The sequence below is a fragment of the Dasypus novemcinctus genome, chromosome 16, assembly GCF_030445035.2.
Source record: "Dasypus novemcinctus isolate mDasNov1 chromosome 16, mDasNov1.1.hap2, whole genome shotgun sequence".
Lineage (NCBI taxonomy): Eukaryota > Metazoa > Chordata > Mammalia > Cingulata > Dasypodidae > Dasypus > Dasypus novemcinctus.
Window position 1 is genome coordinate 32,211,802 of NC_080688.1, and position 17,903 is coordinate 32,229,704.

General features: G+C 37.3%; 1 protein-coding gene across 1 annotated transcript in view; it reads left to right on the plus strand.

Moving 5' to 3' along the window:
- Positions 1-17,903, plus strand: part of MYOM1 (myomesin 1) — a 150,125-nt gene that overhangs the window by 18,775 nt on the left and 113,447 nt on the right. Inside the window, exon 3 of the mRNA XM_058277490.2 lies at positions 17,236-17,376. Within this exon, the coding sequence (XP_058133473.1) occupies positions 17,236-17,376 (141 nt within the window). The remainder of the gene's footprint in view (positions 1-17,235; positions 17,377-17,903) is intronic.

Sequence of the window (17,903 nt, forward strand, 5' to 3'; positions counted from 1 at the left end):
ACCATGCAAAAAAACAATAAATTCATGGTTTATCTACTCTTAAAAGGGTTTCTGCACATTGAGGCAGTTGTAAATGATTTACTTTCCAGAATGAAGCCCACTTCAGGCTTTGGAGCAGGTTCTAACTATCTAAAAATATGAACCTATACAAGAAGTGTTCTTAATGTGGCTATTCTGATTCATAAAGTTTAAAAAAAAAAAGCTTTAATAGAAAGAATATAAAATTTCTTTGTGAATTTAATGTAGGATATGTTCCAGTCTTGACTTCCCAAAGACTTGATTTGTATTATTTTATATTCTTCATGTTTGCCTTTTTAACTTTCAAGACCTGTCAATTTTGTAGAAGCAGCAACCCAGTTCAATCCTGGCCACCCTCTCTCTACCCATGTCTGCTTCATCAGGCACATGACACATTTGGCTAAATGCTTGTTGTGTGGAGAATCACTGGTTAGGGATGGGCACAGGTAAGGGGGGCCCTCTAGGGAATTTTTAATTTTTTTTTTTTTTTTACTGTGTTCTGCAACTCTATTTGGGTTCCTTTCTACAATTTTCACGTCTCTATTGACATTCTTTTTGTGTTCATCTATCATTTTCCCAATTTCCTTTAGTTCTTTGTCCTTATTTTCCTTTAACTCTTTGAACATATTTAGGGACATTTAAAAAAAAGTGGTATTCCCAGGCCCTGTCCTCTTCATTGATGGTTCCCAATGCTTGAATCTTCTCTTTGGCCTGAGCCATCACTTCCTGTTTCTTGGTATGTTTTGTAATCTTTTGTTGAAACGTAGAGTTTTTATACTTTAATGTGTTATTGCTGGAATTTAGACTCTGACATATTTGTTCCTTAAGCTTGTATCCAGCTAGTGTAGACAGAGCTTTCTTTGAATGGAAACAAATAAAGGAAGGAAAAAAAGAACATACCTTTTCCAGTCTTCACAGGTTGACCTGTGTGAGTGTTATCCATCAGAATTTATCCATACAATGAGTGAGAGAATACTCCAGGCCAAAGTATGGGGGCTTCCCTGGGCCTTTCTGCACATGCATCTTGTCTTTGGCATGCTTATTTGATCCTAGGAATTCCTCTATTTATCATGTTCTAAATATCCCCTTTACCCTAGGAAACAGTTTCCTCATGGTCCTGGGTACTGCACTGTGTGTCCTTCAGCAGCAATCCCTTGCCCCTTGGTATCCACTTGACTGCTCTGCCTCTGTAGGATAGGTCAGCAAGCCACCTTCTACATGTAGGGCAAGTCTAGGATAGCAAGTCCCTCAGGCCACTACCAGACAAATTTGGCCAGACATACATACACCTAGTAGGTACACCACGGTTACTCTGCTCTCTTTGGAACTGGGACCAGGGATCTGCATTGGCAGCCTGGGTCTGCTCTGCACTGAGCCAGTGAGGGGTATGAAAGGGACCAAGGTAAGTAACCTTTTTCTTGATTTGGTGTTCACTTGAGGCTGTAGCTTTTTAACTTTTTTCTGGAGCTTTGAGAAGGATATTTCTGCCAATTCTTGCTGGTTGTTTAAAACTTGTGTGGGGGGACAGAGCCCTGAAGCTTCTTACTCTGCCATCTTGATCAAGGCTTCTTCCTATTTTATAATTGCATTTTTTTTCTCCTTGTTATTGAGTTGTCAGAGTTGTTTAAATAATTTAAATACAAGTCCTTTATCATATATGGCTGCAAATATTTTCTCTCAGTCTATGGCTAGTCTCTTCATTCTCTTAACAATGTCTTTCAAAGACCATCATTAATTTTAATGAAGTTCAATTAATCAATTTTTCCTTTTTTTGATCATGGTGTTATATTTAAGAACTCTGACTAGCATAATACCTTGAAGAATTTATCTCATCTTTTCTCTTGAGAGTTTTATGGTTTTTAGCTCTTACAATTTGAACTGTAATCCATTTCAAATTAATTTTTATGTATCATGTGGGGTCAGATTCTAAATTTATCCTTCCACAAATGGATATACAGTAGTCCCGGAACCATTTGTTGAAAGAACTATTCTTTTCTTGGCATCTTTGAGAAAAATCAAGTGACCGTGTAAGGGTTTATTTCTGGATTCTCAATTCTGTTCCATTGATATATATGACTATTCTTATACCAGTACTGCATTCTTAATTACTATTGCTTTGTGTTAAAATTAGAGATTACTGTACATCTTCAAACTTAGTTTTCCTTTTACAAAGTGTTTTTGGCTGTCTAGATCCCTCATACTTCCATATAAATTTTAAGATCAGCATTTCAATTTTTATAAAATTGAAAAACCTGCTGGAATTTTAAGGGTCATGTTTTAGCTGTAAGTCAATTTTTAAAAATGCGTCACCTTAATTTTGATTCCTCCATGAACATGGAATGTTATTTAAATAACATTAATAAATATTAATAAATGTTATTTAAATCTTTTTAAATTTATCTTAATATTTTGTAATTTTCAATGTATAAGTCTTATACTTCTGTTAAATTTTTTCCCAAGTGTTTCATTATTTACATTTTCCTTTTGTCTTGTCTTTTTTTTTTTTTTTTTATAATTTCTCCCCCCTTTGTGGCTTTTTGCTTCTGTCTGCTCTCTTGTGTCCTGTGTGTTCTTTGTGTCTGCATTTATTTATTTCCCCTCCCCACCCCCTGCAGCTTGCTTGCAGTCTGCTCTCTCTGTCCATTCTCTGCATGCTCTTCTGTTTTTTTTGCTTGTCTCCCTTTTTTTTGTTGTTGCGTCACCTTGCTGAGTCAGTTTTCCGCGGTATCTGCTGGCTGGGGGCTCTCCACCAGAGTGCGGGTGAGGCTGCCTTCACAAGGAGGCCCCAGGACATGAACCCAGGGCCTCCTATATGGTAGACGGGAGCCCAACTGATTGAGCCACAGTTGCTTCCTTGTTTTGTCTTTTTTATTGTTTATTTCTTTTTTTTTTGTCTTGTTTTAGTATTTTATTATTTTTGATGCTATTGTGAATGGAGTTTTTTTCTTAATTTTATTTTGGATTTTTCATTCATTGCTAGTATGTAGACATATTATTGATTTTTGTGTTTTGCCTTTGGTTCCTATGACCTTACTGAGTTCATTTATTAGTACTAGAATTTTTTGTGTGTGGATGCCTTAGGATTTCCTACATACAGGATGATGTCTTCAATAACTAAAGGTAGATGTCTTCCTTTCCAATATTTTTATTTTATTTTATTTTTACTTTTTTACTCATAGAACAATGTTGAATAGAAGTGGCAAGAACAGGCATGATTGCCTTGTTACCAATTTTAGGAGGAAAGCATTCAGTCTTTTAACATTGAATATAATGCCAGTTGTAGGTTTTTCATAGATGACCTTTATCAGGTTGATATTTCTGTTTTGTTTAAAGTTTATAATATGAATGAATGTTGAATTATGTCATATGCTTTTCTACATCTACTGAGGTGATAATGTCATTTTGTTCTTTATTAATGTGGTGGATTTTCAAATGTTAAACCAATTTTGCATTCCTGGATAAACTCCACTTAGTTTTTTGTTTTTTTTTTTTAAGATTTATTTATTTATTTCTCTCTCCTCCCCTCCCCCCCCCACCCGCCCAGGTGTCTGCTTTCTGTGTCCATTTGTTGTGTGTTCTTCTGTGACTGCTTCTATCCTTATCAGTGGCATCAGGAATCTGTTTCTTTTTGTTGCGTCATCTTGTTGGGTCAGCTCTCTGTGTGTATGGCACCATTCTTGGGCAGGCTGCACTTTCTTTCGTGCTAGGCAGCTCTCCTTAGTTTTGTATGCTTTCTATGTTGCTGGGTTCAGTTTTCTAATATTTTGTGAAGGATTTTTTGCATCTATGTTTATAAGGGATATAGCTCTGTAGTTTGTTTTTATTGTAATGTCTTTGTTTGGCTTTGTTATCAGGCAGTTGGGCCTCAGAGAACTAGTTGTGAAGTATTCCCTTTTCCTCTATTTTTTGAAAGAATTTGCAAGAGATTGGTATTGTTTCTTTTAAAATAGTTAATGGAATTAGTCAGTGAAGCCATTTGGCTGTGGGGTTTTCATTGTAGGAAGATTTAAAATTACTAAATCAATTTATTTACTTGTTATCGATCTGTTCAGATTTTCTGTTCTTTTTTTTTTTTCTTCCCCCCCTTCCCCCCACCCTGCTGTTTTTGTTGTCTATGTCCATTTGCTGTGTGATCTTCTGTGTCTATTTCTCTTTTTGTCTTCTCTTATTTTCTCCTCTAGGATTCACCAGGATTCAATCCTGGGGACCTCTGATCTGGACAGGTTCCCAGTCAATTGCACCACCTTGTTTCCTGGTCTCTGCTGTGCTTCATCTTGACTCTTCCCTTTGTCTCTCTTTTGTTGCATCATTATCTTGCTGTGTGACTCACTTGGGCAGGCCCTGGCTCACTGCATGGGCACTTGGCTTGCTGTGTGGGCACTCAGCTCACCACATGGGCACTTGGCTTGCCGTGTGGGCACTGGCTCATTACACAGGCACTCACGTGGACACTCGGCTCACCACATGGAAACTCATGCGGGCACTTGGCTCACTGTGCGGGCACTTGGCTCGCTATGCGGGCACTCTCACGGGCACTCGGCTCACCACATGGGCATTCATCTTGCTGCATGGGCACTTGGCTCACCACGCAGGCGCGCTTTCTCTTCTTCTCTTTCACTAGGAGGCCCCAGGGATCAAACCTGGGTCCTCCCATATGGTAGGCAGAGGCTTTATCATTTGAGCCATATCCACTTCCCCCTCTATTTGTTCTTGAGGGTTAGTTTTGGTAATTTGAGTCTTCCTGGGGATTTGTCCATTTAATCTAAATTGTCTAATTTTTTTGGCATAAAATTGTTTAATATTCCCTTGTGATCCTTTTAATTTCTGTAGGGTTGGTATTGATGTCTTCTCTTTGATTCTTGATTTTGATAATTTTTTTCTCTTTCTATAAGTTGATGGTCAGTCTAAAGTGTCGTCAATTTTGTTGATCTTTTCAATTAAGCAGCTTTTGTTTCACTGATTTTATCTGTTGCTTTTTTTGTTTTCTATATCATTGCTTTCTGCTCTAATTTTTATTGTTTCTTTTCTTCTGCTTCTTTGTGTTTCCTTTAATCTTTTTTTTCTAATTTCCTAAGATGGAATCTTAAGTTTTTAGTTTGAGACCTTTCTTCTTTTCTAATGTAGATAGGTATAGCTATAAATTTCCCTCTAAGCGTTGCTGTAGCTGTATCCCATAAATTTGACACGTGTTTTCATTTTCATGTAATTCAAAGTATTTTCTCATTTCCCTTGTGATTTCTTTTTTGACTCATAGGTTACTTAGAAGTATGCTTCTTGATATTTGAGGATTATCTGAATTTCTGTGCTTGGTTCCTATTTAATTCTGCCAGGAAACATGTTTGGATGACTTTAATCTTTTTGAATTAATTGAGCTTCTTTTATAGCCTAGCATGTATCTATTCTGAAGTATACTGGAAAAAATTAATACTCTTCTGTCCTTGGGGTATTTGTCATAGCTATATTAGGTCTAGTTGGTTGATAGTGCTATTCAAGTCCCCTAAACCTTGCTGATTTTTGGTCTATCTATTGTTCAGTCTCCAAATATTAATTTTCAAAGGTCTATTTCTCCTTTCAATCCTGTCACTTTTCTTTTTATAGATTTTCCCTCTGAGATGGCTCCCTTATCTGTTTGCTCACTGTTTTTGCTCACTGTTTTTGCTTGTTGTTTGCGCCCATTGTCTGCTTATTGTCTCTTCATTGTCCCTGCTCGCCACCTGCTTGTTGTTTTTGCTCATTGACTGCTCATTGCTATTTTGCTTGCTGTCTGCTCATTGTCTGCCTGCTTTTTCTTTAGGGGACACTGGGAACTGAACCCAGGACTTCCCATGTGGGAGGTGGGTACCCAATTGCTGGAGCCACATCTGCTTCCTGTTTTTGTTTTTTTTTGGTCATTGTCTGCTCATTGCTTGCTTGTTGTCTTGCTCACTGTTTTTGCTAGTTGACTGCTTGTTGTTTTTTTGCTCATTGTCTGGTCATTTTTTTTACTCATTGTCTTTGTCTGCTCATTGTTTTTGCTTTTTGTCTGCTTGCTGTCCCTGCTTGATGTCTGCTCATGGTTTGTCTGTCTTCTAGGGGGCATCAGGAAATGAACTGAGGACCTCCCATCTGAGAGGTAGGTGCCCAACAGACTGAGGCACATCTGCTCCCTAATCTGGTAACTTTTTGTTTCAGGTATTTTGGGTTTCTGTTGTTAGGTGCATGTCTTTGCTTGACAGGGCTGCTATGATCAGTGACACAAACTGGTTGGCTTAAACAACAGAAACTTATTGGCTCACAGTTTGGAGGCTAGAAGTCCAGAATTAAGGTATCAGTAGGCCGTGCTTTTTCCAAAGTCTGTAGCATTACTGGAACTCAATCTCTGACTCGGTCACATGGTGATTTGTTTCTTTCTGTTTCCTGTGGTTTGTACTTCTCTGTCCAAATTTCCTTTGCTTATAAGGACTCCAGTCACATCAGATTAAGGCCTGTCCTGATTAAGTTTGACCTCATCTTAATGGTGTCTTTGAAAATCCTATTTACAAATGGGTTCATTCCACAGGACTGGGTAGTGGGACATGAACGCATCTTTGTGGGGAACACTATTCTATCTACCGCAGTGCATATACATTCATACTTGTTTTATTTCTCTAAGGAATTGACCATTTTATCATTATGAAATGTCCCTCCAGTAGTATTTCTTGACCTAGTCTATTTTGTTTGTATTAATATAGTCACTTCACTTCATGGTTACCATTTGCCTGATACATCTTTTTCATCCTTTTCCTTTAACCCATATGTGTCTTTGAATCTAAAGTGTGTCCCTAGTAGCGGCAAATAGTTGGATTTTTAAAATTCAGTCTGACAGTCTTGCCTGTTCCTTGATTTTTCAGTCCATTTACATTTAATGTAATTAATGATATAGTTGGATTTATGTCTGCTACTTACTTTTTTCCTATATATTGCATGCCTTTTCTGTTCTTTTGTTTCTCTGTTACTGCCCTATTTTTTATTAAATGGATATTTTAATGTTGCATTTAATTCCTTTGTTTTATTATATTTTTCTTATTTTCTTAGTGATTGTTCTAGGACTTAGTTACACATATTAATCTATCACTTTCAACTTCAGATTAATACTAAATTCCAGTAAAATATAGAAATTTGGCTCCAAGATGGCTCTATTTCCTCTCTGTTCCTTTGTGTTATTGTAACAGATATTACAACTATGTATATTATAAATCCAACAGAGCACTGTGATGAGTTTTGTTTTATGTAACCTTTTATCTGTAATTTAAGATATATATAAAATCTCTCAATCGTTCACCCAATTGTTTTCTGGTACTTTTCATTTCTTTGTGTGAATTCCAGTTATTATCTGGCATCATTTTCTTTCAGTCTGAAGCATTTCTTATAAGGCACACTGGCTAACCTGCTAGCAATGAATTCTATGTCTTTGTCTCAGAATGAGTTTATTTCACCTTCAGCTTGAGGGATAGTTTGGTGTATATAGAATTTTTATTGAAAGATTTTCCTTAGCAGTTAAATATGTCATATCAATGACTTCTGGTATGTATTGTTTCTGATAATAAGTCAGCCATTGGTCATATCGTTGTGTCCCTGTTTGTGTGGAATCATTTTTCTCTTGCTGCTCTCAAGATTTCGTCCAGACTTTGGCTTTTCCCAGTTTAATTATGATATATGTAAGTGTGGATCTCTTTGGATTTATCCTACTTGAGTTTGTTGGACCTCTTCAATCTGTGGATTAATTTTTTTCATCAAATTTGGGATGTTTAAGGCCATTACACATTTAAGCATATTTTCCTGCTCTTTATCTTTCTTCTGTCTTTCTGGTACTACCATTACTCATATATTTGTGTGTTTGATGCTGTCCAACAAGTATTTGAGGCTCTCTTAATTTTTCTTCATTCTTTTTTCACTCAGTTCTTCAGATTGGGGAATTTCTTTTCACTCAGTTCTTCAGATTGGGGAATTTCTTCTGATCTATTTTCAAGTTCACTGGTTCTTCTTCTCTCTCAAACCTGCTGTTGAGTCACTCTAATTTATATTTAAGTTGTGCTTTTTAACTGCAGTATGTCCATTTGATTCTATTTTATAATTTCTGTCTCTTTGTTGACATTCTCTGTCTGTAGAGTTATTGGCATAGTACTTCAATTCTTTAAACATGGTTTCCTTTAGTCTTTAAACATATTTATAACTATTGTTTTGAAGGCTTTTTTGTTGTTGTTAAATCCAACATTGGGGCCCACTCAGAGCCAGTTTTTATTTACTCCTTTTTTCCTGTGGGTGTGTGTAACACTCTCCTAATTTTGGCATGCCTCATATCTTTTTTTTCAAATGGCATTTTAGAAAATATATTGTAGCAACTCAGGATTCTGAATTTCCTTCCAAGAGTGTTATTGCTGTTTTTTTTTTGTTTATATGTTTAATAACTTGCCTGGATGCATTTGTAGAATATGTTTATCTGTACTGTGTGACTGCTAATGTCTTGACTCAGTTTTTTTTTTTTAATTTTTTTAAATTTTTGTTTTCATTTTTGAACCTGGATTCCTAGGTATCACACTGTTTGCATAGATTAATGATCAGTCAATGATTGGTTAGAGGTTGTGCCCAAACATCTCAAGCCATTAAAGCTCTGCACTCCAGCAACTGATATATGTGTGAAGGGGAACACATTTAAAGTTCAGATAGTTGTGGGGTTTTTTTGCAGAATCATAAAAAATTAAGAAAAATTTAATTTTTAATGGCATCAAATATAAAAGAATTGCTATGAATAATTTTAACCAAGGTATGCAAGATTTTTATAATAATATCTATAAAATATTGATGAAAGAAATTAAAAAGGATATAAATAAATGAAAAGACATCCCATTAATGGAATGGCAGACTTAATATAGTCAAGGTGGAAATCCTTTCCCAAAATATTTAGATTAGATATAAGACCTATCAAAATCCCATAGCCCATTTTTCAAAAGAAATGTAAGAGCTGATGCTTGAAATCATGGAATTACAGGACATCTTGAATAGATAAAATTATACTGAAAAAGAAGAACAAAAACTTAGATATCTAATTCTATATGTCAAAGCATAATACAAATTTACAATTATTAAAATAGTTATATGGCAAAAAGATAAACGTCTATAACAATGAAATAGAATTGATACTTCAGAAATACCCATATATCTATGGTCAATTAATTTTCTTTATATATATATATATGTTTCAATTACATTTTCTTTTTTTTTAGATATATAAATCACAAAAAAATGTTACATTAAAAAATATAAGAAGTCCCCACATACCCCACCCCCCACTCCTCCCACATCAACAACCTTCCTCATCATTGTGGCACATTCATTGCATTTGGTGAATACATTTTGGAGCACTGCTGAACCACATGGATTATAGTTTACATTGTAGTTTACACTCTCCCTCAGTCCATTCAGTATGTTATGGCAGGATATATAATGTCCAGCATCTGCAATATCAGATAGTTGGGTTTTTTTTAGATTTATTTATTTATTTATTTATTTCTCTCCCCTTACCTCCCACCCGGTTGTCTGTTCTGTGTGTCTATTTGCTGCATCTTCTTTGTCTACTTCTGTTGTTGTCAGCAGCATGGGAATCTGTGTTTCTCTTTGTTGCATCATCTTGTTGTATCATCTCTCTGTGTGTGCGGCACCATTCCTGGGCAGGCTGCACTTTCTTTCACGTGGGGTGGCTCTCCATACAGGGCGCACTCCTTGTGCGTGGGGCTCCCCTACGTGGGGGACACCCCTGTGTGGCAGGGCACTCCTTGCACGCATCAGCACTGTGCATGGGCCAGCTCCACATGGGCCAAGGAGGCCCGGGGTTTGAACCGCGGACCTCCCATGTGGTAGACGGACGCCCTAACCACTGGGCCAAGTCTGCCGCCTCAGATAGTTTTTAAGTAAGTCCCAGCTTAGCTTACCTCTAGGCTTTCTTGCCTCTCCTCTGCATATGTGCACAAATCATGATCAGTCAATAATGTGTGAATAGCATGGGCCATGTCCAGTTTCTCCTGTACAGAGTTTATGGAAGCCCCCTATGGCTATCTTATTTCCCAGATAATCCTCTTAAATTTGTGGCTATTCTGCCTGTCTGTTGCTTGCCCCAACCAAGATGACAACCTTAGACTAGCTGAGCTGCTGGTCTTCCTTGTTTGTCACTTGGCTTGCTATTGTTACTGACAATGTCTCTGGATGCGGTGTTTTATTGTTGTTTTTTTCCTTCATCCTCTGCTCCAAATCAAGTCAGCTCTGTCAGGCAGCAAACTCACTGGTTTTCCTGTATTTTCTCTCCTTGGTAGGACTACCTCACAGGCTGAGCTAGGGTAAGGAATTGGACAATCTTAGGCAAGAATGCCATACAGACTCCCACCATTCTTACAGATTAAGTAGTTTTTATTTTTTAATGAAAAATTACTTCTCAGTTTAGTGTATGTTTTTGGTTGATTTTAAGAGACCTGGATGGGTTTTTTTGGTTGTTGGCTTTTTTTGGACAAAGGTGTCCTGTTTTATCATTTGTTTTTAGGGAGAGGAACTGCTGAACTGCTTACTCCACCATATGGAAGTTCTGCCTTTGTGTTGGTCATTTTTAAAAGCCCTCCAGCTGAATGAGATGTAAGGCCAGGGTGGGGAATCATTGAGCTAGGGTATGATTACAGGAGGAGGAATCCTGACTTCATTCATTAAACATTTATTGAGCAGTGTTGGGCATTGGGCATGGTACTGAGAATACAAAGATAATTGAGACCATCCCTCTCTTTGAAGAGTCACAGACAGAGGAAAGACAAAGGGAAACAAATAATTTCTGTTTAACTGTGAACATATAGGGCTATTCTGAGTTTGTGAACACAGCAGCGACCATTCCCACAGTGTATCTTTTTTCTGAAACATGCAGATAGGACTTCTCAAAATATTTTCAGAAAATAATATGGTCATAAAGCAGATCCTCCACTTTCCTTAAAGTAAGTGTGAGTAAATTTACTTATTCTGGGGAACCAGGGATAATTTCCCAAAATTACATGGTGATTATAAACATACTTTTAAGGAACCAGCATTTTGCTTTGTGCAAAGTTTAATGAGTTTTTAATGCTTTATTTTCAACTGGACTGTGATGATTTCATAACCAATTTATATGAATAAATCCAGGAATAGCAAATCAAGTTCAGAATCTTTAGAGACAGGCTGGCACAGTATTATGATTTCCAACGTGAGGAGTCCCTGAAATAAACCATGGAGGTATAGGAAGAAATATTGGTACTCCTATTTTTTTAAAATATAGAATTTGGTCTTTAAAACTTATTGAATGTTTCATAGTGAGAATACTGATATAGCAGTATATGCATAGAATACTTAAATGAACAAATAAGCAAATAAACATATACTAGGGGCATATCCCTGTTTGTTTTTTATCAAGAGTACTTGATAAAAAGTACTCTTGGGATGGTGGAAAGACCATTAAAATGATAATCAAGAAGATACAAGTGTGGGAAGCAGATTTGGCTCAATGGATAGAGAGTCTGCCTACCACATGGGAGTTCCAGGGTTCAAACCCAGGGCCTCCTGACCCATGTGGTGAGCTGGCCCATGAGCAGTGCTGCTGCGTGCAAGGAGTGCAGTGCCACGCAGGGGTGTCCCCCGCGTACGGGAGCCCCACAAGCAAGGAGCGCGCCCCATAAGCAGAGCTGCCCAGTGTGAAAAAAGTGCAGACTGCCAGGAGTGGCGCTGCACACATGGAGAGCTGACGCAGCAAGATGACGCAACCAAAAAAAAAAGAGATACAGATTCTCTGTGCCGCTGACAAGAATGCAAGTGCACACAGAAGAACACACAGTGAATGGACACAGAGAGCAGACAACTGCGGGGGGGGGGGGGTTGGGAGAGAAATAAATAAAATAAAAAAGACGATATGGGTGCTAGTCCCCATTCAGCAACCTACTTGCTCTGTGAACATGGGTGAGTTGCAGGAGCCTCCATGCCTTGGTTCATGAACTTATAAAATGAGGAGCCTGCTGAAGATATCCAGGACATCTCTTCAGCTCTGGGATGTTAGGAATGGTTTTGCTCTTGCTTTTCTGGTTATACATTATTATGATGCTGTGAGTGCAACAGGTTGTATCTTTCCTGTTAGTATTTGGACATGGGTATAAGCCTAATTCCGAGTTCCTGGAATATGTCCAGAAAGTGCTTTCTGTGCTGTGGCTACATCCCTTCTCTGTGGTACTGCTGGTCATAGATGTCACGATGTCTCACACACCAGGATATTTCTTTTAAATCAGCTAACTATAGACATATCAATAGAGGACATTACACAATTAGTAACAGCATAAAAGAAAAAAGTACCCACGTGCAGTCACATATGTGTGGATGCACACAAAGCAACCCTCATTTACTGCTTAATTTCATTAGTGCCTTCATAAGTGGAAACTCAGAGGGACCCAAGATTTAAGTTGAGCACATAAAGAGCTTTAAGTATAGTGTTATTCATTTAAAGACCCACACAGATCCATACATTTCAAGTTTAGAATCTACTCAGAAACTGAGCTATTGGACAGATGATTCTTTTCCAAATTTAGATACTACTAAAAGCCTTCATTTAGTTAAGTTCAAAGAAATTTAAAATTTACATTTTCTATTTAACTCCTCCCAAAACATTGTTCAGCTGTAAAATTCTATAGGGTAAGATGGTAGGCAGTGTTAATGGAGCATTAAAAAATAGACCATTGATGGTTTTTCCTTAAATACTTATATTAATTACTTTTTTTGGTCCATGGCCACTCTTTTCCCCTTAACTTTCTTTCTCTTTTGGTGTCTTTGATACATATACCCCTTTACTTTTTTTGTTTAACTTTTTATTATTGTAACTGATATAGAGCACAAAATTTTCCATTTTAACCACATTCAAGTGTACAATTCAGTGGTATTAATTATTATCACAATATTTTGCTGTCATCACCAACATCTATTACTCTTCCTTTTTTGTCTCTCAGAAATTAAACCATAATGCCCTCAGTTACTTTGATTATTGCATAACCAGATCCTTAAAATTTTGTGTTCCTCTGATTTCGTTTTGTTTGCTACTGTCAGTAAATGACTTAGCATTTCTAACCATTTTGTTGGCATAGTATTTTAATATCTAATATTTCATCATGACACATTTGCTTAAGTAAAGATAATCCTTCACTTTTTTTTATTAGATTTCAAACTCTTGAAGAAACTGTGAAGAGTATAAGAAAAATAGAGATCTTGGATTTTCTGAAATATATATAACATCATGATGCTTTTATTTTTTTAATTATTATTTTTAATATACATCTGCTGGTTATTTAATTTTTCACTTTAAAGACAAGACCAAAATCAAAACCTCTGAACTTATAGTTTTCAACCTGAAAGAATTAAAGAATTGTTGTAATTTAAAACAGCATCAATAGGGAAGCAGACTTGGCCTAATGGATAGGGCGTCCGCCTACCACATGGGAGGTCCACAGTTCAAACCCCAGGCCTCCTTGACTGCGTGGAGCTGGCCCATGCACAGTGCTGATGCGTGCAAGGAGTGCTATGCCATGCAGGGGTGTCCCCCTGCGTAGGGGAGCCCCACAAGTAAGGAGTGTGCCCTGTAAGGAGAGCCGCCCAGCGCGAAAGGAAGTGCGCCGCACACACAGAGAGCTGACACAAGATGATGCAACAAAAAGAAACAGAGATTCCCAGTGCCGCTGATAAGGATAGAAGCAGTCACAGAAGAACACACAGCAAATGGACACAGAGAGCAGACAACTGGGGGAGGGGGGAGAAATAAATAAAAATAAAACAGCATCAATAAAGCAAATAGTCTTTTTTTCTTTAAGATAAATTTTATTTTTTTTCTCCCTCCCTCCACCCCCCACTTCCCCCATTGTCTCCTCTCTGTGTCCATTCTCTGTGTGTTCTTCTGTGTCTGCTTGTATTCTCATCAGGCAGCTCTGGGAACCGATCCTGGGACCTTCCAGAGTGGGAGAGAGGCAATTACAGTCTTGAGCCACCTCAACTCCCTGTTCTAAAGCAAATAGTCTTATGAATATTAACGGATGATACTAAAATAGAATAAAGTACGAACATTTTTATTTTGTTCTAATTTGAAGTTGCCAGTGAAATAAATTACAAATATTTATTCAGAAAGATGATACTATGAAGGCTGTACACTCAAAAATTGGTAATGACTATTCAAAATTAAATTAACGGAACATCTAGAAAATGGGTTTATTTGGAACCTACAGGCAGATTTATCATTAATTCACAATGATTTTTTAAAGTCTTAGAAGGCTACTGTTTTCATATAAATTAGTTTTAAAATTATCTCCCTTTAGTGTTTTCACTTGTCACAACATGGCCATAAAACAACCAAATAATTTCAATCACTGGTACAATTTAGACAAAAATTCTCATGTATCAGTATTTTTAATGTTGTGTTCATCAAATTATAGTAAGAAGACAACTATAAACAAGATGTAGTCAATATGTTTTTTCATTAATAGCACAACTGATCACAGTAAACAAAATTTATATTCAACCATCAAGTGTGGTTCTCCTGTTATTTCACTCTGCGACGGATCATTAAGAATTTCTTCAAATCCAATAGTCTCATCAATACCCCTCAAAATATCCAGTGAAAGGTTTGATCTTGGAGAAATGGAAACTACTGAGCCTGCTGCACTATCTTGAATTCCATCTGTAATTTTAGTGGAACAAACAGACCCTGGGTGTTTCTCTGTAGAAAAATTCATTTTATCTTGCTTGAGCTAGAAGTTCTTTTCTGATAGTTCAAGAGGATGACTGGGTAAAACTTGATTTTTCACAAAAGGAAAACCTTTCCAAAGAAGATCTTGACTTTCAAAAGGACCACTTGCTCCAAGTTCAGTAACTGGAATGCTGTCCTTTAGCTGAAATCCAAGTCCTCTGGCATTCATCTTCAGTCCACTGTCCACAGCGCCTCTCAGCCCTGCTACCCCATGATGCTTTTAATGAAGTCTTTTATTCCAAATGAAATATGAAATGTGAACTAATGATAGTGACATGAATCTTTATGATAAAGTTTAAGTATTAAAAAATCAGCTGCTGTGGTTTACTTGTGAGAATGTAATACATTCTGGCTTGTTCTATATAATAACGTCATCATTTTTAAAGATCGGTCTTAAAAGAAAAATGACAGAAAAAGGAACAACACAACAAAAAGAATGACTAATCATAGCTGTTTTTGACGTAAATAAATGTGAAAAATATAAGCTCATAAGAATATGACTGTAGACAACTAAAATGAAAGTAAAGAGAAAAAACAAAAGCAGAAATTAGAAATACAAATATATTCTACAACAGAAAAAAAAACAACCCAAAACAATTACACTCCAAAATTAATTTAGTTTTGTATAGAAATGGAGCAAAGGTGTGAAGGAAAATACTACTTTAAACTTAGACCTGTAAAGCACAGCATGTACTTTGTGACTTGCTGGGGATATAGAATGCAATCATTTTGCTACTGACTAGAGTAGCCAGCCAGGAACAAATTTCACGAAGGCGTCCAATTGGTAACCAATCCACAAGCTTGAATTCAAAGTTCTAACCTTTAGTTTTAATGCTGATCAGAGAATAAGAGCTAGATATTCCCACTGTGGGGAGGCGTAGTTAGTGTGCAAACAGATTTGCCATTTCCCTTGCTGCCACTCCATTCAGGGGTTTAAAGGCAGACTCCTTACCTGGTTCCCCATACTCAGAGCCACTGTGCATGAAACCTCCTCGAAGCACTGATAGTTTGTGCAATATTTGTTTGGGGGAGAATACATGTTCTTGCATTATTATGTAATCCATTTAATAATGTGTAGAGCATGCCTTCTTTCGGTTTAGGTAATCCCCTTTGCCTTTCCGTATGATTTTTAAAGATTAAGAAACAGTCAAAGTTTGGATGGCATGTATTTTCCAGTTTCAGCTGGGATGATGGCTTTTTCTCTATCAGACAACTCACACTCTGTTTCCTCTTCAAATATTCTCTCTAGCAGGGGTTTTAAGATAAATATTAAACTTTTTGTTTTAGAGCAGTTTTATATTTACCAAAAAAGTTACAAGCGTAGCATGGAGAGTTCCTGTACAGCTTGCCCAGGAGTGGCACCGCACACACGGAGAGCTGACACAGCAAGATGACGCAACAACAGCAACAAAGAGGCACAGATTCCCAGTGCCGCTGACAAGAATACAAGCGGACACAGAAGGACACACAGCAAATGGACACAGAGAACAGACAACTGGGGTGGAGGCAGGGGAAGAGGAGAGAAATAAATCTAAAAAGTGCACATTTGTGTTAGGGTGCCTAGGCAGATTTTTTTTTTTTTTTTTTGAGATACTAGGGCAGGGTATTGAACCCTGGACCTTTCGGAAGCCGGCGCTCAACCACTGAGCCACATCAGCTACCGAGTTGGTTTCCTCATTTGTTTGCTTATTGTTTGTTTTTGAGGCACTGGGAACCAAACCTGGGACCTCCCATGTGGGAAGCAGGCGCTTCAACCAGTTGAGCTTCATCCACTCCCTAGGCAGATTTTTAGGTACAGCAGAACCGACCAAGGAGTTCTTTATCCCACCCCTGTTATTCTCTGGCTTACTCAACCTTCTATGTTCACGTAAAATACATTAACTCTATTGTTTAAGCTCAGTGCTCCTTCAAATGGAGGAGTTGGTCTACAGTATGTAATGTACCTCAAAGTTTGAGCCTAAGACCCCTGCATCAGAAGCACCTGGGCTTCCTGCTAAAAATGCAGAATATTGGGCCTCAATCCAGAAAACTGCATTTTTAACAATCCCTACAAGAGATTTGGATGTACAATCTTATCAAAACCATTTATATGGATTGCTGAAAGTTTGAACATTTAGCTTAGCAACAATGGATATTCAAACTGTTCTAAAAGCAATGCTCTTTTTCCTTAGAATTTTGAGGCAAAAAAAAAAAGTCATGAAATTTCTAAAACCTGTTTTTCTTTCATCCTATGTTGAGTGCATCATTTGAGGTCTTTCTGGCACACTTCAGTCCTAGAGACAAGATAATTGTAACAATAGGGACCTAGGATTCTGTGAAATCTCTGTCAGGTTACAACTTCCATTTATTACTATTTTCAATGATCTTAAATGCGTTTTTGTTTGTTTGTTTGTTTTTATCTAATGTTAGGGGTTTTATTTTAGACTTTCAGATTCCAGTCTGCTGTTAGGGGACTATTCATCCAAATTAAGCCCTGAACAAAAGACAGCCAAGCACAGTCTTCTGTCTGGAGAGGAGAAAGAGAACCTGCCAAGCGACTATAAGGTGCCGATTTTCTCAGGACGGTGCGTATGCTTGCGTTTCCTGGTTTTGATTACTAGAAAATGGGAGTAAATGTTGCCAGAGTAGCTAGCAACAATGGTAAGAACAGCTAACGTTTATTGAGCACTTACTCTGTACTGGCCTTTGTGCTATACACTTCAGGTTGAGGAAGCTTGGACCCCTGAACTGAGAGAGATTATATTGATTGTGAAAAGATATCCTCTCAGAAAGCTTTGTCATCACATAGAAAGGCAGCAGTATTGGTAAAGAGAATGGCGGGAAACTTAATTCTACTTATATAACTAGTTGAAATTGGAAATAGAGTGTTCACATTCTAGTGATTGAACACAGTTACTATAGACAGAGTAGAAAGAACGTTTCCAAACTGTAAAATATTGGGTAAACTGAAAAATGTCAGATGATATGTTTATTTAGATGGAAACTATCTAAATATTTCTTTTATATTAGAGAAGTTGTGAGCTTACAAAAACAATCATGCATAATGTGTAGAATTGCCACACATCATCTCTCCACCAACACTTTAACAAAC